At 39.7% G+C, this 22,613-nt stretch overlaps 1 protein-coding gene across 3 annotated transcripts in view; it reads right to left on the minus strand.

Annotated features, from left to right (window-relative positions):
- Adcy8 (adenylate cyclase 8) overlaps positions 1-22,613 on the minus strand; it is a 221,447-nt gene that overhangs the window by 9,963 nt on the left and 188,871 nt on the right. For all 3 annotated transcript variants that reach the window (XM_052161501.1, XM_052161500.1, XM_052161499.1), the window contains 2 exons: positions 13,866-13,944; positions 5,077-5,235 (listed from right to left, as the gene is read on the minus strand). In XM_052161501.1, the coding sequence (XP_052017461.1) occupies positions 5,077-5,235; positions 13,866-13,944 (238 nt within the window). The remainder of the gene's footprint in view (positions 1-5,076; positions 5,236-13,865; positions 13,945-22,613) is intronic.

Consider the following 22,613-nt stretch of genomic DNA (forward strand, 5'->3'; position numbering starts at 1 on the left):
TGACCCGTGCAGATGCAGTTACATGTCTTTAGGCAGCAAGGTAGGCTCTCTCTGACCTCCAACCCTTCAGCCGTGAAAGGGGTACTGCCTCTTCCTCTGCTTTGCACTTGGTCCCACGGAAATGTCGTCCTCCAGTTGACTATTTGTTCCACTGCCTTACAGCTGGCTGTGGCTTTGTCACTTTGGGAATTGGGTAGAAACAGCTTTGCACAAATTGATGTCTACTGTGATTTAAATATGAACTATCCATAATGGGCTATGTACTGGGGACCTTGCTGTCCACTACAGGATTTGGGGAAGTGTTTGTATGCTGAGGGCCCTGACCTCATTGATGGATTGATACTTTGACATATTTGTATTGTAGACAGTGGAAAGTGGGTCACTGGGCATGTAACCAGACATATACTGTATCCTCTGCTACCCCCCTCTTGCTTTTTCCTAGCTGAAGTGCAGTGAAGTAAACAGCTCTGCTTTACCATGTGCCTGTCCCATGATCCTCTTTGTTGCCACAGGCCTAGGAATCACGGTGGCAATCAGCATGGACTGGAAACCTTGAACCCATAGGCAAAATGAGTATCTGCCCTTAAGATGCTTGCTTGCTAAGGCATTCCACTATAGTAGTGAAACAAAACAAAACAAGCACACACACACACACACACACACACACACACACACACACACACACACACACACACACATACACACACAACCAAAACCAAAGCTAAAACCAAAAACCAATACACTAACTCAAGGGGCCTTGCTGTCTCTTTTCTCATTCCCATTGCTTCAGTTAGGGGCAGGGACAATGCAAGGTGGCATATTCAAAGCAAGGCAATTCAAGTTAATATACAACGGGCTTAACTAAAACGATAAAGGGAGAAACAGGAGACCTTAGTAATTCTCCATGGGAACAAAGCAGCAGAATTCTCACCCCTTTAGATAAGGAGAAATGAGAACAGCTCAGAGATTTTACACAGGAGCAGTACAGCAGTTGCAGTGGGGAGCTGTGGAGGTACACAGGCAGCCTCACACGATTCCCAGGCAATACATATCCTGGCCTCTCTGCTTCTCCTCACAGAGATATCCTAGCACCCACACCCATATTGGCAGTCCCATCTGGGTGCCAGAGCCCATGGGAGCTTATTGATGCTGTGCACACAGTTTATCCCCAACCTTATCCCGGGGCCAATTAGAAAAGAGGATGGAGGGACTTGGAGAGTCACAAGGAGGAAGAGATCCTTGTAACCTACCCACTGCCTTCAGAGAGGGACTCTTTATTTAACTCCCTCCAATTAACTGCTTCCAGGGCTCCATCTGTTTCTCACTATTCTTGGATGAAGGAAGCTAAAAACGTGTTGTAAACTGTCGAAGGATAGATGGATATAGAAAAGCTATAATCGTTTTATTGTCATCTTTCTCTGGGGGTTGGAAGTGCAGGTTTGGAACTCGGTAGGGAATTATGAACACTCACGCTTCCCCCCCCCCCCCCGCCACCTCCACTCCACATGTAGATATGGAGAAACTGCTCTCCTCTCTCCTCAGGGAACCACTTTGTAGGAATGCCTTCTGTGCCCAGGCTGCTGGGAACTAAGTCCTGTGCTTTGTATACCAAATGAAACCAGGGGAAGAAAGTCTGTCTGTGTCAGATGACCTTCTTTGTCATTCAACTGTTTGCTCAAATGTTCTCTAACTTTCTCCAGTCCTGTTTAGTGGGGTTTGTTCCACCCCCCCCAGCTGAGTACCTAGAGTTCTGCACATCTTCTGTTTCATTTTACAAAGAAATCAGTCTCTCTTGGCTCGTCCCAGGCACCTTATTGTTTTGATGTTATGACTGAAAGGCAGCTTTGGGGTAACCTCTGACATTCTTGGATTTCTACTTCTCTATTTGGTGGTCATGACTGACACAACGCCCCCTTTCTCTCTGCTCTAGCAGCTGTCAGTAAACTCTTGCAACAAAGTCTCAAGGAAAACAGGCCCAAACAGAACTACGAAAAATGCATCTGTTGAGAAATGTGGGTAGCTTTGATCTGTACTGAATAGGCAGCCCTCAGGAACTCAGTGCTTCTGTTGTTTGATATTCAAATCATGCCTTATTTTTTGCTGTTTGTTTGTTTTTTTCTTCAGTGGCTTGGATGGGACTACTTTGGTTCTGTTATCTAATGTCCCAATGCAATGGTCACAAATTTAACATCTTTGTGGGGGGTCTTAGAGGAAATATGAATGATAGGGCATGGTTGGGCTAATTAGACTCCATTCTGTTCTTAAAGGCATCATACCTACAAATAAAAACAAGCTATCAAATCAATAACTAGGGGTCTTAATCTCAACCACTTGTTTAAATCTTTTCTAAGAGCTAGCCTGATATAACTTTATTCTAAGGGTGGTCAGCCTCTATCAAACTGACTACAAACCTTGTAAAGAAAAGGCAGGCACAGCCTAGCCTCTAAGACAGGGCACATTGTCTTTGTGCCTTCTTTACAAGGGCCAGCAAGTCTTGTTTCAGTGTTTCTTCAAGGGATCAAGGATCAGGTAAGAGGAGCAGTGGTGACCAAGGTTGGTGTGATTTGTATTCTTCAGTTCACCATCTTGTGAAAATGAAGCAGCCTGGTTATTTTGTGTCTTGAGGCAGGGTCCAAGGATGATCCCTGAGGGGGTCTGTCCATGGCCTTAGGTCTGCCTGAAAGTCTCACAGAGCAAGACCAAGCACTCTCACATACCAAGCCTCTGGCATTTGAAACAACATTCAGTTTGCTCTTGAGTAACTGTCCCTCGGAGGTTAAAGGGTATGCTCCATCGTTTCAGGGGTTTCATTTCTCATTTCTCACATCAGCATCATCACTTTACTTCTACCTCTCATAGATAGAGCTCATTTTCTCTCTGTCTCCATCACCTCCTAGGCCTCTCACCAGGGTCTTACCTGAGCTGTTTTAGAATCTATGACTAGTTTTGACCTCATCATTTGTGCATCTATGTTCTAATCTATGCAGATAATTGATTGTGATGTGTGGAACATTCCCAAGCTCCTGTTTCACTTAAAAGTGTTTCAAAGCCTTGCCATAATCCGAAAGGCCTGACTGACAGGCCCTGGAAAGGTTCCTGCCCAGATTATTTAATAATATACTTCAATCTTTGCAGTGAGTGAATGGTGTTCTCACCAAATTTGTGTCCATTTGGAATATCAGATCTTATTTGGAAGTGATATTTTTGTAGATGTAACTAGCTAAAGATGAGGTCATCCTGGATTTGAACACATCCTAGATCTGATGGCTGGTGTCCTTAGAGGAAAGAAGCTGATGTCATTACAAAATGGGCTATGGAAGATGCAGGCACAGATTAGCATGGTGTTGCCACAGTCAAAGGAAGACTTGGGGGGCACAGGGACCTGGAAGAACCAGGGAGAGAGCATGAGCCTCCTAGCACCTTGATTTGACAGTTGTGAATGAATTTCCCTAAGTAGACCTTCAGCAAGTTATAATACAAAAGAACAGTGGATGAGCACCAACTACATGTGAGGCCCTGTGCCAAGAATATACATGCCTCCCTGTGGCCAGACTTTGACTACTTTGTAGGTTCTTCTTTCTTCCACCTTTCTTCTAGCCTTCCAACCCCCTAATACTAAATGGGAGAACAAAATAATAGAGGGGAAAGGGGGCAATGTTATTGTTAGACTACTTCCTGCTAATTAGGGACTTTGAGTTCCTCGGGGTAAGTTCCATCTTTGTCATTAGGATATATTTGTCATAGGATAATAAGAAGGATAATTTCTTCTTCTTGTTACTTCTTTGCATGCAACTACTTAATAAACTACAGCCAACAGCAACGAAACAACAACCCACCACTAACAACCCTGGCTCTCTGGGGCCTAGCATTAATAAAATTCCCCAGAATTCCAAGTGTCACAAAATTGCAGAAACTCTCTGCTGCTGGCAAAATCATTCTCCTTCTAGAGCACCAGGCAAATCATAGTCGCCTGTTATGGACAATCTAAAGCAGCCCCCATAAGCCACACCTGGATAAAAATGGAAATATAATATTTCTATGCTTTTCCAAAAATCCAAAATTCTCACTACACTTCTCTACATAAACACATACACCCACACTTACACACCTACTCCCATAAACACATATGCATGTCATGTATATATATATATATATATATTTGTGTGAATATCTATTCAGATATATATATATATGCATATACATCATATACATATACAAACTATTACTTTAAATTGTGCTGAATGAAAGTTCCCTTTGTAGTGTAAGTATCATTATGAGCACAGAATATTCCTCAGCTTGCAAATCTGAGCAACAGTAGCTCCCCATTCCACCCTCCTTCAATTCCTGCCAACCATATTTCTTCTCTTTGTCTATGTATTAACATCTACACATAACTTATGTAAATGCAGTTATGCACAATATTAGTACTTCTGGTGATTGGCACATTTCACTTAGCATAAGGCTATATTATATTGTGTTCCAGGACATCTTTTCTTATAGATGAATAGCATTTTGTGAGACTGTGTGTTGTGCATGTATGTGTGTGTGTGTGTGTGTGTGAATGTATGATATCTTAATCCATGCATCTATCAATGAATACCTGGGCTGTTTCCACTTTTTGTCTACTATAATAAGGCATAAATATCTCATCATTTGAGACCCCTTTTCAATTTGGGGGCTATACTTAGAATTGTTGGAGCTCTTTCTATTTCTCTAATGATATCCATGATATACATTATAACATATTTGTATATATTTAATATATGCATGCACAAATATAACACTTTAAAACTCAAAAATAGTCTTTAATAGGAATTCTATATCTATCTAACAAATGATGGACTGAATACCAGGGTAAACTGTGTAAATTTTATAGCATCAGATAGGTTGGATTCACAGGCACCATGCAGTAGGCCTGGTCTTTTTTCTTACCCCTCCTATGAGTGTAACAAAATTTTCCTGGTCTTTTTTCTTACCCCTCCTATGAGTGTAACAAAATTTTCCTAAGTCTCAGGATCAGTGTGATCAGCACTGTATACCATTCTGTTCCCCACTGACTAGTCTGACTAACCTCACCTCATTGTCTCTGTCTTTCTCCAGGAAGTGGCGGGCCACGTGGCTGGGTAAGATATTGCGCAGCATGTTCTCATTGTGTTCCCTCAGTTCCTTCATCTCGTTGATCTCCTCTTTGGCCTGTACTCGCCACAGGAAATCCAGGCGGGCTGTGTACTCCAGCTGTAATTGACAGGAGCCAAAGAGAAGCAGCAGGTTCAGGTATGTATGTCTGGAAGGTGGAGGAAAAGGTTTCCCTGGGAATTTGCAGGTAAAATAAAGCTATATTTTGTTATCTGAAGGAACAGGCCTGAAGTCAAGCTATCTGGGAATATTAAGAGCTTGCAGAGATGTGCACCTTTTCTCCCAGGTGCTATCTGCATACAGATCATCTTCTCTTGTGTAGGATTATCTGACAATACCCTTGTCCTCTATAGACTATATATGACCAGGAAGTTTTCCATTTACCTGATATAGACTATATATGTCCAAGAAGTTTTCCATTTGCCCTATATTACATTCTTTCTGTCATGAACTTAATGTCTACCCTACCCCTATACATTCATATCTTGAAAACCTAATTAGCAATGGTGTGCCCTTGGCAAGTGGATCTTTGGAAAGAAGTTAAGGTTCAATAAGACCTTGAAGGTGGGGCACTTGTTATGTGATTCCTGACCTTACTGGAGGAGACAAGAGCAGCCTTGCTTTTCTATTCTTATGTGGACACATTGATTAAAGGCCATGTGAAGGGTGGCAAGATGGTTCTCTGCAAGCTAGAATGATACCCTCATCAGTAACCAAACAGTTACAGATTTTAATATTAAACTTTCCACCCTCCAGAATTATGAGTGAATAAATTTCAGTGTGTAAGCCACCAAGGTTAAGGCATATCGCGAATGAAGCTTGAACTTTGTGATGCCACAAGGGGATATATCTATCACAGGGCAGAAGCATATCAGTGCATTTGTTATCCCAACACATGAGTGTTTTAAAAATACGTCACCCAGGTGGCAGTCATTGTGGTCCTGCCATATTTTATGTGATATACGAATATGAAGTCCTTTAATCCAGAGAGAAGATCTAATCAGAAGACTATACATTCAGTCATTATTTCACAGATGAGGAAATCAAACAAACATTGTTAAGTCACTTGGTCATGATGGTTACACCCAACTTAGGGGTGAAGCAAGGATGACTTTAAGTTTCAAAGTCAACTCAAGAGTCTGAGCTCTCTCCCTGACTGAGGTAATAAGGGATAAAGGAGAGTGGAATACTGGGAAGATCATGGGCTTCATGTTAGATAGGCAAAGCTTGGAGTCGTGGTCATAATTACATACTGTTTCATGGACTAACAGTGACTTGATCTCAGTTTTTTTATTTTCAAATAAGGTGAAAAATAGCTCTGACCTCAAGAGAGCGAAGGAAAAATTACTTAGGAGGCCTGAATTTACACATTAGTTTCCTCTCATCCTGACTTTCCTTCTTACTGGAGATGAACAACTTCTCTTCATGATCACAAGGCATCTTCATCTTAGCTTTAAGAGTATTGCTATTTCAAAGTCTTTAGCAATGAGCATGAACAACACAATGCACTGTTTGATACATGGTTGGATGCTCCAAATTCAAAGACTTAAAATGTTTAGCTAGTTTTTGCTTTTTATTTTCAAGTCTCGGTGGAGGCACAAGGTCATCCATTCAGCTGCATTTGTATAGTAAAAGCTGGAAATGATCCAAGTGCTCATTCAGTTGTCTGACTAGACTATAGCAATACATGCAATGGAACATCATGCAGCTGGAGAAAGAAATGAAGAATATTTATTTATTCTCTGATGGCTTGGTTTCCAAGGGAAGAAAAATATATGTTGTCATATCATATGTCAATTACATGAGGACATAAGACCACTTATGAAGGAGAACATAATACACACCTCCACCCTCACACTCACAACCTGCTTATTATAAACATATTATAGGTGGTCATATTTGCACTGTTAATCTAGACTATTACACGTGAATTGCATGATGAAACAGATGGGCAATTGTGGTTTTGTCACTGAAAATAGAATTTTGAGAGGAGAAAAGGCATCAACAGACCCAAGAGTGGTGAGGGTATAAATGTCTACAGTCATTCCAGGCTTGGTGGCATATACCTGTAACCCCAGCACTTGATAGACAAGGCCAGGAGGAGCAAGAGTTCATCTCCATCTGCTATAGAGTGAGTGGGAAATCAGCTTTGGCTACATGAGAGGCTGTCAAAGCAAAGCAAACAAATCAAATCAAACAAATCAAATCAAAGCAAAGCAAAGCAAATCTTATGGTTTTCAATCGAAAAATGGAAGTATCACTATGAAATCAGGTTATATGTTTCTAGCTCCCTACTCTTTTTAATTTATTAATTAATTTTACATTCCTACTTTTAAGGCCTAGAAAGAATAAAAATCTACTGCAAATATGTACTTCTAACTTGTAGGTTAGAGTTCCCATAAAGTACTCAAAATACCAATTTCCATAAACATAAATAATCCCTACATGTGCCAGAAACGGGTAAATTTCAGGACAAAAAAAATTCATAACCTTAAAACATATTTTCACACCATGAGCAAGTCTATCAGAGTCTAGTGTGCTAAGTCAACAGGACTTAAAACCAGTTTACATTACATACAGAGATATGACAGATTGAGATTCTGTAAGACTAAAAACATCATGGATGAAACAGAGGAAATGAGCAAAAACTGAACAAAATCATAGTGACTTAAGGAACCAATTCAGCCGTCACCTTGGAACGATGCTGTGAAATAAAACCCACTGGCAAACCATAGGGAGCAGATTTTAAGGGAAAAGGTTTCACACTAATTTGCTTCATGAGCTACACTTGTAGGTGACATGTAATTGATGAGGAGACAGTTCTCTTTTATGTGTATTCCAGCTGTTAAATCATGGGCTGCTGATAAAGTCAGCACTATAAAAAATGAATATAGACTGTTATGATCAGTTGCTAATATCATCAAAACAGAGATAAAAGATGTGTTGTACCTCTTAAATGTATTTCTAAAGAAGCCAATTAAATATTTAATCTGGATCTCACAAAACTTCTATGCAGAACAATCAATGAAAAACCCCAAAGAGCTGAAGCATGTGCTCAATACTCTTAGAGGATGAGTAGACAGGAAAAACATTACAAAAGTCTGATGGCTCTCACAAAACACTTTAAGAAAAAGGCAGATGGTGGGAGATCACAAAGATTTAAAAATGTCTTCAGAGACACATCATGAAATGGCAAAACACAGACTTTGGATCTCAATTCAAATAAATGCACTTGAAAAAATAACTATCAGATAATAATGGAAACACTATCTAGTAGTTTGACAGAATTAGTCAGCGCCTGTTTTCTTTTTAAAAGTATGTTAATGGCTTTGTGATTAAGTTAGAAGCTCCCTGTTTTAAGATACATACAGACATATCTGTAGATTCAATGATAGGATGTACAGAACTAATTTCAAAATAACCAAAGGGAATTGACAATGGGCAGCATGTCTGAGGAGAAAGATAAAACAGGCTGGACATGGGTTGGTAGGTCATCATAAGTTCGTGAAACTCTTTTATTTACTTATGTGTATATTTGAGTTTTCTACACAATAAAGCAAATCTCTGTATGTAGGCAGCAGGGTATAGAAAACAATGCTGCTCTTGATTGCTCCTCCAAATTTCTGAGCCATCTTAGAAGTTATTCAGCTCACAGGACTTCCTCCTAACAAGTAGGATAGCTGCTCCGATCTATCTGGTTTAGGAGATATGAATTAACACATGGCTTTATTATATAGATCTATAGACATGATGCATATGAAAGCATTCTGACACATGTAAAATGTAGATTCATAATGCATTTCTATCATGTAAGGCATGTGTGGATAAGGTCAGATGAAACCTTTGAATTTTTTTCTCAAGAGCATCAGGTTTTGACTTGTCAAATGAACAGGATCTTTTTAAATCACTATTTCCAAACACAACCCCCACCTCTTAAAAATGCATACTAGGCTGAAGTACAGAATAATCTGTTTAGCTTTTTGTTGAAGAGTTTTCATTAAACTGGATTTGAATCAGGAACACGAGGAGGAAATTTAGAAGACTGGACCTAAACCAAGATTTTAGAGTAATTATTAGACCAGATCAGTTTAGTTTCCAGCCTGATGGTAGTAGGTAGCTGTGGCTACGGCAGGCCCATACAAAAACTTGCTGGTTTAGTATAGTCTAGACTTCCAGAAAGCAGGTATTATGAAAGCAGGTAGCATTCATACTTATCTTCACAAGTTAATAATCTCCCTTGACTTACAGAAGACCTACTGCCTCTAGTGCATGCTTGATTTCAGAAATGGGTGGAACACAGCCTCCTCTTTTATTTACTGATAGCTGAGTGGTGGCTGGAGGTACTGAGAGGAAAGACCGCAGCTCAGGATCATTGATTAACAGAGACATGGATAGAAAACAGAGTGTACCATAGGCTTGGGATATTAAAGGTGAAGATTCTTTAGCATTTCCTCCAAAGGAACAATTGAAGTAGATTGTGTGTCCTTGATTTTCATCAAACTTGGCTGTACACAAAGTTCTTGTCTTTGTGCCAGGGTAGTCACATGACAGCTAATATTGATGGTGCTGTTTGTTTTAAGAACATCATGTGCATTCAACCTCATTCAATAATGCAACAATTTAACAGATGAGAGGGTAGGTATCCTCATAAAAAAGTCAATCTGTGAAGATTTCAAAGACAAAAGCCAGCTTTGAAGCCAGCACATAATTCTAGTCTGTGGCATGTAGTTCACATATGGTATGTGTGCTGTCGAGGGTGTGGGTGGGAGTGGGGTTGGGGGGTAGGGCTGGGGGTGGGGGTAGGGAGGAGGTTCATCCAGCTCTTCTCTATCATAAATTTCTTCTTACAGATTAAAAACAAATGAAAGCTCTGGGAAGCTGAATGTATCAAGACCACTTAGTGTCTGAGTGACATTGCTGAGACTTATGCAAGAACATTGGGTTCCAGATAGTCTCTGGATGCAGACTCAGAAGTAGGTTAGTAGAAACATTACCTCATTAATCTCTGTCTCTATGCACAATTGTAGTGGCTATAAAAGGAGATGTCCAGGCAAAGTTCTAACTCCCAGGGCTGCCATTGAATCAGGCATACGATAGGATGCATTACTTGTTCTGCCTGTCTGACATTCTGAACAGTCACCTGTCTCAGTCAGAGGAGGAGGAAGTATTTGGCATATCATTTCCACATTTGTGCAAAATGAAATTTCCCAACTATTCGGTTGCATAACTGCCTCTGCTATTCTGGAAATGTATCATTACATGTTCAGCCCCACCCCCACCTCCAGGGCAATGGTGTGCACCAAGCATCAATGAGTATTTTTCAGTCTTTATTAAAAGTAGAGGGCCTTTGAGTCACAAAGGGAAACGGAGTAAGCCCAGGAGTGGGCATGCTGGAACCAGGATGAACAGGACTCCATGGATGCTATAGATAGACACCAAATGATGCAATCCTGCAGAAAGCTGTCTCTATAATGGGAGGCAGGGCATGCTTCAGAGACAGATTGGAACCGGAAACTACGGAACATTTGTGTTCCCATTTCATTCTGGCTTTCTTTCTTGGCTTTGTGATCTCAGAGGACTTACGACTCTGCTCCTGTCTTAGAAACAGATGGACAGCAATGACTTCTCTGTCTGTGCCAAAGGTTTATTTTCAAGCAGCTAATAGAACTAAGTATATACGTGTAAACCACTTAGATAAACATATTGTGCTTACACCCCAAATAAAGCTATTACAGCTTTATGAAACAGAATCTGTTATTGCCATATCAATTTTTAAACTAATTAGTGAAGGTCATATATCTTTTTCTGATAGAGTAAAGATTTGAATACCAGCCTATACCTATACCTATACCTATACCTATACCTATACCTATACCTATACCTATACCTATACCTATACCTATACTTATACCTGCATCTGTCCCTGTACTTATACAGCAGCTATGGTTATGGGACAGCTATATGATTTTAAAGATCATTAAATATTAGAAATAAGATGAAAAATATCAAATATCACAAACTACCAGGTCAAAAGGAAACACTTTCATACTCTTGCCTTACCTGCTATCTTAACACCATTAGGCTTTCTGCTCTCCCAGGACAAATGCAGAATAAGGTATATTGACTCAGTATGTTAGAAGGCTTCTATTGAGAGAGGAGGCCCAGACAGGGAATGTGGTAACTCACTGGGACTCTGACTCTGAGTGTTTTCTCTTCTCTATGTGTGGGGGATTTCTTTTTTCTTTTTTTTGGTTTTTTTGAGACAGGGTTTCTCTTTATAGCCCTGGCTGTCCCGGAACTCACTCTGTAGACCAGGCTGGCCTCGAACTCAGAAATCCGCCTGCCTCTGCCTCCCAGAGTGCTGGGATTACAGGCGTGCACCACCACCGCCTGGTGTGAGGGGGATTTCTTACAACTCACTTTAAGACTTCAAGATAGAGTGCACATACAGAAGTCCTGTAAGATAGACTGTTGGTTCTGTCTTGATAGTGCTCAAAAGGGACTAGGTACTGATTTGTTAAAATTTGTGTTTTGGACTAAGAAATTCTTCTCTATCAATGGAAGCCATGTGAACCTAGAGGGCAGGACACCTGTGCTCAGAGACAGCCAGAGGGACCTAAGCATAGGAATTCTGGAAATGGCTGGCTTTTAACATTCACCTTACTGCTTTGTCATACATTCAGCAGAGACAAAACAACAACAACAACAACAAAAACCCCAAAAAAACAAAAAAAAAAAAACCCAAAACAAAAACCAAATACATTAAAACCACACTGGGGGGATTCAGTGCCCATGGTCACAATAAGTATGGCAAAGAGGCTTTTGTTCTGCTTCAGGCTGGTGAAGGAGGATGATGAGCTTTGGTGAGAGACTGGATATGAATTCTAGTTCTACTGCTCCACTCTGTTGCTTGCCTGGCTTCATCTGTAAAATAGGAAGGATAAACCTCCCAGTCCAGGTTGTTGACTAGGATTAAGGAAGGAGAGTGAAATATCCAGCAGGAGCTGAGCAGTTAACTCCCCATTTCCTTTGCTTACCAAGAGTTTACACTACTCATTCCTTTCTTGACTAAGTTTATACCCTCCCCACCCCCAACTTACAAATAACGTCATGCATGTATTGCCGAATTCTTGGGGCTGTTTAATTGCTTTATCCCTGTTTTTCTAAGGTTTTGATCCCCTGTTTCCATGGTGATTTCCAGAGCCATGTCTCTATTTCTGCTCTGACTGACACTCCTTGATTTGCTTTCTTTTTATTCTTACTTGTTTGAAGTGAAAGATGGACCAGGACTCAGATCATAGCAACAAGGTTGGCAGCATCTGTTTTCTATAGGGGAGTGAAAAAATCTCTTCAGGCAATTATGCTCATGGGTTGCAGTATGCCTAGAGATGTCCTATATGCTTTTTTATTTTTATTATGTCTTTTATTTTTGAGATTATAATATGTCATTTCCTTTTCATTCTTTCCTTCCTCATAGTAGAGCTGTTAAAGTGGACAGGGAAGCAGCCCATGAGGCCTCAACTCTAAAACTACAGACAGATAAAGAATGCTGGAAGTCAGAGAAATAGCCTTCCCTGGGAAGAGCACACTAGGCATGGTCTGTTGCATGAAGCCTACCATAGTGCTCCTAGGAAGAATAATCTTCTCTTATAAAGACGTAGGGTAAGTGTACTATACAGGTAACACCTTTGCCTGATTCACAACCTGGGGTAAGCATCTTCTACATATAGCACTTTTGCATGGTTTATGGTCTACCCACTTCTAAGACATGCAGGAATGGAGTTGTATATAGCAGATCCTAATAAGTAATAAGGGCTTAGAATGAGAAGAATCAACATGGAAGGCAGGGTGTTCACGCAGAACAAATCATTAATGTAGATCTTCCTGTGCTGTTGTGGTTTGAATGTGAATTGTGCATCACAGGTTCATATATTTGAATATGAGTCCCAGCTGGTGACGTGTCTGGGAGGTTGATGGAGTCTTGCTGGATGAAGCAGGCCAGTAGGGGCAGATCTTGAATTTTGGTATCCTGACACCACTTTGTGTTCACTATCTGCTTCCATATTGGAGCAATATGACCCATTGTCTCACCTTTCTTGTGATGCATTGAGTTCCTTCTTAAACTGTGACTCAAGGTAAATCTTTCCTTCCTGAATTTGCTCCTTGTTTGATACCTGGTTATAATTTTGATAAAAGTGACTATAATATGCATTTGCTTGGTCACACTCAAGACAGAATAAAAGGCAGTAGAAAATCACATCAATTTTCCCTCAAAACAACCTATTTATACATCAATATTTTATTCTAGATTTGAGAAGACAGAGCCTTAGGCAGTTACGCTTGAGTTGAGCTGAATTTGAATTATGACTCAGCTGATCCTCAAATGCGAGTGCTTTCCTGCAGAAACACATGCCTTTTCTAGTAAAATTCATATCTAGGACATGGAATTGGGAAAGATACCAGCTTGCCTCAGCCAGAAATTAAAAGCTTTTTTATTAGGATAATGATGTTTTTGAAATAGAGGGACTCAGGGGCCATTGGAAACATACTGATTTTCAGGTCATCCTCTCCAGCACGGGTTTTCATTAAGGTGTTTTTTATTAGGAATTAGTTTATTAAGACTCATAAGGTTCATTTGCTCCAAGGAACAGTGGAGTCTAGCAGGGCAGTTTTACGGCAACAGGAAATGCCAGGTAACTATGCATAGCTGAAGAAAATCATGGCATTACCTGCTGTCCATGGTAGAACACAGCAAGAAGGAACATGGCCATCAGCAGCAGCGATGCTTCCTTGGTCCCCAGGAAATCCCTGTGGGAAAAACAAGAATGGCATGGTGACCAACAACCATGGAGGGATATCAAGGATAAGGATGAAGAAACGGGTTCAAAATGATTTCATCTCAGTGATGCTGGTCTCTTCTTAATCACCGCTAATTTCTTAGCTCCAGCTAACCAGTATCAATAGTCCCAGTAACACAAAGGTTTGCTTTAGTGGTTCTGGTATCTTTTTACTCACAGCTGATTCTTCAGCCCCAGCTAACCAAAACCACAGAATCTTCACAATCAAAACATGGCCACTTTAAGAGTCTTTAATCTTCCCTCTGAAATTTCACAAGCCAGGCCTCCATCTTCTGCACTGTTCATAACATTGTCTTCCAAGCTCCTACAGAACTTTCCACAGCTTTTCTAGTTCAAAGTTCCAAAGTCCTTCCACAATCCTCCCCAAAACATGGTCAGGTTGTCACAGGAATACCCCACTTCTGGTACCAATTTGTCTTAGTCAGGGTTTTTATTCCTGCACAAACATCATGACCAAGAAGCAAGTTGAGGAGGAAAAGGTTTATTGAGCTTACACTTCCACGTTGCAGTTCATCACTAAAGGAAGTCAGGGCTGGAATTCAAGCAGGTCAGGAAGCAGGAGCTGATGCAGAGGCCATGGAGGGATATTTCTTACTGGCTTGCTTCCCCTGGCTTGCTCATCCTGCTTTCTTATAGAACCCAAGAGCACCAGCCCAAAGGTGGAACCACCCACAAGGGGCCCTCACCACTTAATCACTAATTGAGAAATGCCCCACAGCTGGATCTCATGGAGGCACTTCCCCAACTGAAACTCCTTTCTCTGTGTAACTCCATCCTGTGTCAAGTTGACATTCAAAACCAGCCAGTACAGGTGGATATATTCTTATTGCTCTGACACTGTTTGAAAAGAGAGTAACTAACTGAATCGGGTTGTTCAGGAAATACATAAGAAGTCCAGGCTGAAGATGAAAGAACGTATTACTTAGCTTGGCATTTACATATCTCTAGCATCAGGTTAATAAGCAAATATAAAATGTCATGTTTGAGGACATATGAAAACTTGGTAAGAGAGACTGCTTGAATTTTCAGAACTATCCAACAAGAGTGCTAAGGGGAAGAGGATTGGGCTATATCCCATGCACTGAGGTAGACATCCATCTTTCCTTCCTTCCTTCCTTCCTTCCTTCCTTCCTTCCTTCCTTCCTTCCTTCCTTCCTTCCTTCCTTCCTTCCTTCTTCCCTCCCTCCCTCCCCCTCCCTCCTTCCCTCCCTCTCTCCCTCCTTCCTTCCTTCCTTCCTCCCTCCCTCCCTCCTCCCTCCCTCCCTCCTTCCTTCCTTCCTTCCTTCCTTCCTTCCTTCCTTCCTTCCTTCCTTCCTTCTTTCCTTCCTTCTTTCCTTCCCTCCCTCCTTCCTTCTTCCTTCCATCTACCCATTCTATTGTGCTTATTTTGAGGAGATAAGCATATTTTGTAATTCTCTTTCTTTACTGTCACTTCTCTGGTCTTTGATGTTTATGGGCTGCTGAGAAAAATATTAAAGACATGAATTTTGATTGTGATCTAGATTCCTAGTGCAGCTCTGTTTTTGAACAGTTCTTTGACCTCAAAAAAAGCTACTTGATTTCTCTGAGCCACAGTTCATTCATATGTGAAGAACGAGGCCACAGTGTTTTACCTTCTTAACTGTGAGGAAGAAATGAGCAATAGTGGTGAGATACTTGGCTTGGCTCCTCACCTGTACCTTTCTCTCACTACTCTGTGAAGCCTTTGACACACATCTAGACTATTGGTGTATTGCTTTAAAGAATCATTTGCTCACATTACTTCATTTGCATAAGAGATGTCCTATGTTTAGAACCTCCCCTGGATTTTGTCAATCTGTTCCAGACTTCTGCACTGCCTGGCACTTCAGATATCCTCTTCTTTGTGATGCACAAAACTTATTTTAAGCCAAGAAAATTATCATTTGAAACACATTTTCAAGAGACAACGTGGAGACTTCTTGAATCATTTTTGAAAGCAGTGATGGACTAAAAATAGAGACTCAGCTAGACTAGACTCAGAAGAAAAAAATAAAAGAAAATTATGAACAATTTTTTGAGTGTTTGGCTATATGTCACATGAAAAAAAATCTTGTGTAGAGACCAAAGTATATGAATAACAACCCAATCATGTTGAGAAAAAGCCCAAAAGAATTATCTTTTGAATTCTGAACTTGTACCTCCCATGATTTTTAGAAAAACATACAAAGAGTCAAATGGCTGAGATATATATCTCATATTATTGAGCTTTGCCTAATACTGGCTTTCACAGACTTAATATGAAGGAAATTTTGAGATATTGATTTGCATTAATAAAATAGTTTAAGTAATAGTACCATCTCCATAAGAAAAGCACATTGTTAACTGAACACATGTACAGTAATGAAATCCACAGGGCCACTATAATCTTTAGAGACAATTTCATCTGATGCATTATAAAAATTAATATTTAATGTGAGTATTATTAACTAACGAAGCATTTGTGCTAGTTGTAGTAAATCTGCAAACTAAAAATGACCACTCAGAGAAAACTACGATTATTTTGGAATCCATTTTAAATGTCATTTATATATTCTCTTCGCAAAAATGTGTCTATAAATTTAAGGCTATAACACTCATATTGTTTTCTAAAGTACATTTGACCTTAATATAGAGAATTATAATAGGTTTTTGTAATTAGATATATTACAATTAATTTTGGAAATTCATTTTATTCTGTATTATACATAGCATGTATAATATAATATACTTTGCAAGGCTTTTATTTTGTATGAGGCCAAAACCCAGAGGTAAGAGGTCAATGGGCCAAGGTCACATATTCACTTGTCTCACTGTCAGTATCAGAACCCAGATTTTAGGTGCAAGCTCTGAGTTTTCAATATGACTCTTCCCCTCCAAATTTTTATTTATTAATTTCTGTTTTCCTCCACAAAACTACTGATAAGTCATCCCAGGTAAACTTAACATTTATGCTGGTTCTGCATCACTGGTATCATGAGGCTTTACTGGTGAAAGCTTGTGTTATATCTGAAGCAGACACTTTACTTATACATCCTGCTCTCTCAGGTCTATTCAGATGATGTTAACTGACCACAGAGATTCCTGCACAGCCATGCTCATAGATGCCCTACTCAACAACAATAGCTAGAAAGCGGAATCAACCTAGATGTCCATCAACTATTAAGTGGATAATAAAAATGTGGTACATACTCATAATGGAATTTTGTTCAGCAATAAATAAAAATGAAATCTGCCAGAAAGTGGATGAAACTGGAAAATATTCTTAGGGATGCAACCCAGAGTCAGAAAGACAAACACGTCATGGTAGTGCTCATATGAGAAGCTTAGCCTTGACATTTTAGATTTCTTTGTTTAATTTGGAGTGCCCGTTGAGGTCAGGAAGCTAGCAAGGGGCAGTGTTGTTGAAGGGCATTCCTAGAGAGGATAGTATCACTTAAGGGGTAGGAAAGTGCAGGGTGGAATATGGGTAGGAGAAAGATTTAAGAGGGAATGTGGGTGGATAAATGGCAGAGATGAGGGGTTTCAATAAGTTAAACAAAAGTAAGAATGTCTTTAAAAAGCCATATTGATTCCCACTATTGTATAAGCTAATTAAAATATATAACAAAAAAAAAACAATTTGAAGGGAGATATTCTGTTTGGGTAGATAATGTGGCTTCCAGAAGTCATAGGCTATTAAATAAAAGTTGCAGTGCCAAATGTGGGATACCTCCATATGAATTGTTGGTTCGAGGGGGAGGGTGTCTACCAAAGCAATACCCAAGTAATTGCTATTACTTAGTTTCTCACCAGATGACAAGACTCTATTGATGAAGACATTGGTTACAGGATCTAGAGTCATTAAGCTGGAACTGAGCTGAAAGCTTCCCTAATGTCAGGTAGCTTTCACAGTGTCAGAAGATGTTATGCAGACAGCTGGGGGAGAAAAGACGTCAACTCTTTACACAGCTGTGAGTCACATGAATTATAGTAACAATGGCAAGACAAGATGTGCCCTGTGGGTGTCATAGTGTCATTATGGTTATGGGGACAAGCAAAGACTTCTTATTAGATTTTAAGTCTGTTCCAGAAGAGGAATACATGCCTGGTACTGTAAATCTGATCAATAGTCAAAGACTTAGAAGTCTCAATGGGTATCTTCTATTGTTGTTTTGTTGAGTGGACATGGTAAGTCGTCACCTTCCTAATGTTTATGCTTGTGCCCATAGATTACTGCTGCTCTCAGTCTTAGTCGGGGAAGCTTGTGTTATGAGTGGGCCATGGTTAATGTAGAGACTCCTAACTGGTAAAAGTACAGAGAAGAAGGCATCACTCCGTGGTCATCTCTGAAGGAAACCTCTATATCACTCAGCCCAAGACTCAGAGAACATTGTAGAAGAGGAAGCAGAAAGCAAAAGAGGAATTGGAAAGAAGAGGATGGGAAAGGGTCCTGTAAAAAGATGTCTTCTCTCCATGAAATAGATGTTATGCTCATGAATTCATAGCACCAGTGGCTCTCTGCTTAAGGCTTTCCCCAAACTGGGGCCATCAACATTCTGACTTGGAGGCTCATGGTTCATGTAGCTCTGCTCTACCTGGAAGAGCTATAGAATTTAATGGTAGGAAGAATCCTATTCTCACTGGTATAGCCACTGTCAGGTTATCCTTGTTCAAATAACCTTTCGCCCATGCTCACTTGGGCAACCTCATGCTCATGGAATTCAATGAGCAACAAGTAAATAAAAAGAGGCAAGGAAAGAACAACAACAATGTTTTGGGCACACACACAATATGGAAAGCAGAAATAATAATAATTAAGTCATAAAATCGTTGTACATTAGAAATTGAGAACAGTCTCCCCTAAATACACTTGGGATTTCGTATGTACACGGATATAAAACATTCACACACTAGGAAATTCTATCAAAGAATTAAAACCAGAAAAGCAGTAATAATTCCTGTTCAAATTACTCATTGTGATTTCTATTCCAGAAGAAATGCTGAAACATCAAATAATTTACTCCAGTTCCTAGAGCTAAGTACACAGTGAAGCACGGTTATCAGTTAAGATTTTCATGGTCTCTCTTCTTAGCTATGATACCCTTCTGGTACACATCCCTTCTGTACAGATCTATTTAAAATCACTTTCTTTTAAGCTCCTAAATGGCTTAAATTTATCTTATTCATGGGTAATCCTCTATGCCTATCCAAAGCTCTCAGCAGGAAGTGTAGTATGTATTAAAACAAGTAGACAGATAGAGGGGAGTGTTAAGTTTATGTGATGTTAGGTGACAGCTATTTGGCTTTAATTATTTATATGGAATAGCCCTTGGCTATTGGCTTCTCATCTCTACCATGATTGTTCAAATACATGAACTGGCTCCACATTTTCTATTCTTTCTTTTCTCTTTCCCTCCCTCCCTCCTTCTCTCCCTTCCTCATTCCTTCCTTTCTTTCTTTTCTTTTTTCTTTTCTTTTCTTTCTTTCTTTCTTTCTTTCTTTCTTTCTTTCTTTCTTTCTTTCTTTCTTTCTTTCTTTCTTTCTTTCTTTCTTTCTTTCTTTCTTTCTTTCTTTCTTTCTTTCTTTCTTTCCTCTCTCTGTCTCTCTGTCTCTGTCTCTCTGTCTCTCTGTCTCTCTGTCTCTCTGTCTCTCTCTCTCTCTCTCTCTCTCTCTCTCTCTCTTTCTGCTATTGTTAGTCTGAATGTAAAATAAAAGTGAAGGGAGCTCTTTACTAAACTTCCTAGATTTTTAAGGTGCTGACAGCCAAACATGACAGCACTGGGTATTCTGGTTGCAAACAGACATCAAATAGAGTACAATTTAGGTAAGACTGGATCTGCTCCAGTGACACATGACACCTAGGTTTTGCCAGCTCCCACTTTCCCTGGTTCTTTCCAAATACATTTTCATGTGTTGTTTTTCTTGACTTCATCTATTCCAATTTATTTTCAGTTGTGAGCACTATAAATTTTGTGTCTGAAATGTCTTCAGTGATTATCATTATTGATGTAGTCTTGCAAGGATGATTTTGTTAGCCATGACTTCTTTGGAGCCTGGAAAGCTTCAACAAACTCCTTACTCACAGTTAGCCTCTAAATGCCAAAATTGAGAATTGGCAGTTAGGAAACAGCATGTGTTCATGAGTACAGGGGACAGATGAATGTAGAAATAAAAAGCAGAGTCTTGCTCTGTTTGTAAGCATCTATTTTGCAATAATAGGTGTATGGTAAGTTTTAGGAGAGTTTAAATCCCTAAATGACTTTATGTGTCCATTTTACAAGGAGTAAAATAAATGCCTTTGATGTTCTCCTGGAAGTAGAAGATAGGACAGACACCATCATTGTTATTTCTAGGACTAAAAATGGACATTGAAGGGAGACCCTTTCCCGGTACCATGATTACTAAGTGGAGTGGGTAATTATTGCTAGAACTGGAAAAGATGAGTGGAGAATACTGATTTTCTGAATTATAAGTTTTACTATTGTTGAGTAGAAGCAAGAACCAGACTTAATTCTATACCTTCTGATTTCTATTATAATGCCTAGGCAGATTCAAGTATTTTACCTTTATTTCAAGATGTCAACAAGACTTCATAAGTGATTCACAAGTAGATTTTTTTGATTTGCAGTTAGAATGTATATATAAATAAAAACTATGCTAAGAAAAGGATAGTAAATGATCCAAAACAAGGTCTCAAATGTGGTCAAGTGGAGTGACATTGTCTGTAAAGTACTGCACGTAAGTACAAAGCTGTGCTTGCAAGATGAGGTACACACAATTTAAGGACAATAGGGACACAAACTTGCAGGCATCGTAGGTGAGTATAGACGTAGTGTGAATCATTATCATTATGTGATTCCAAGTGAGCTAACGATTTTTTTAGGTACTTCTTCATTTCCACTGCATATTTCATTCTGCACATAATTGGAAGCCTATTGCCAAATACTATTAAATGACAAGAATGTGAATGCTAGTGACACTCCTTGTCCTGTAAAGCTCCTGTTGTAATGGAAGAGGAAGTCATGGAAATTAATGACTGCCACGTGAAGAAGTTAATGTGGTGAGGGGGTAGAACGTGAGGAATAATGACTAAGGCTGCCATCAAGAAATTTATCCTTGAGTTATGTCTTAAGAACCATGGGTCATGCTTCCAAAACTAGAGACATCAACACAGGAGGATGTATATGTAGAAGGCCCTTTGGGGAAACAGTGTATAAATTCCCAATGCCAAAGTCAATCCTCTGATACAACCTGTAGATATTCAGGAGGTAAAATTGAAGAATTTAGTACAGATCCGAGGAAGGAGAGTTCAGGTATCCCCAGCAAATCAATGAAGTTTAAGTTTCTCAAAGGTAACAGGGAACCATTGAAGGGTTTGAAGAAAGTATAGGCATTGACAAGATGGGTTTGGAATGGGTTCATTATGAATAGAGGCTGGGAGACCAGCTAGGGAACCAAAGTCCTGAAATGAAAGTGAAGAACTTCCCAGAATCCTTACATTTGTGGAAGGGAGAGGTCGAGTTTAATAACAAGTGTCAATTCTCAGTCAATGATTACTAAGTTTAATCCTTTTAAAAATATCTCCATAGAAAGGGAATCGGAGCTATTCTCACTTTACTGATGAGGAGAGCAAGGGATGAAGAAGTTGGAATCATTTTAGATTAACTCTGTCAAGTTCATGAATGTGGTGGATGAAAAAGCTGAGATGGGAATCCAGGTGGTTTAACTCTTAAACTGATACTATTGAGCAATTCACTATAGTGCTTCCTGGGAAAGAAGGTGAGGAAGGTTAGTGTTGAGCGACTTGGTATGACAACAAAGAGGAAGCCACTGTTATTTTGGGCTCAGCATTATCTAGTGAGACAGAAATTTGTCATGAGTAGATTAGACAAAATAGCCCCAGGTACTAGGACCATCCCGATGGAGAAGTGGCCAGGAGGTCCCACCCAAGTTTCTTTGTGATTGTCACATTTAATAGCCACTCTGACATTCTCGGGAGAAATTGGGAGCAAGCTGAAGAAATGTCCCAAATGAGCATGAACTAAGCATGTTCTAACTAAAGCACTAGATAAGTCTTATTAGCCTTTGATGGAAAGTGGGATGCAGTGGCTTCTGATCTCTACTTCAGCTGAGACTGAGGCCAACTATGCTTTTCATTTCTTCCTAACTTAATTCTCTTGGTAACAGAGAATGAGGAAACATAAGACCAATTCATGGCTGACCTTTAGAGTGGATGTAGCTGAGAGAAGGATTTGACTATCAGCTGTGAGTTTGGAATTATATTTTCTTTTACAATTCTTATTTAGAAGTTACTAACTTTTCCTCAAAACACTTTTAATAATAATGATAATGACACTAATAAAACCATAAACCCCGCTTCTCAGAAGGAGGTGAGACTAAGAATGACCATTCTACATGATAAGCACATTTGAGTCATGGTAGCTCTGGGGCAATACTATGCAACAAACTGTGTCTCCCCTTCGTTGGTTAAAGCCACAACCTTCAGTATAACTGTATATGGAGATAGGGTCTAAAAAGAAATTTCTAAGGACAAATGAAGTTATTGACTTGATAGGATCAATGTCCTATCACTAAAAGGAAGAGGTCCCAGCCTTCTTCTCATCACATTTATTGGAGCAC

This window comes from Apodemus sylvaticus, chromosome 17 (genome assembly GCF_947179515.1).
Source record: "Apodemus sylvaticus chromosome 17, mApoSyl1.1, whole genome shotgun sequence".
NCBI lineage: Eukaryota > Metazoa > Chordata > Mammalia > Rodentia > Muridae > Apodemus > Apodemus sylvaticus.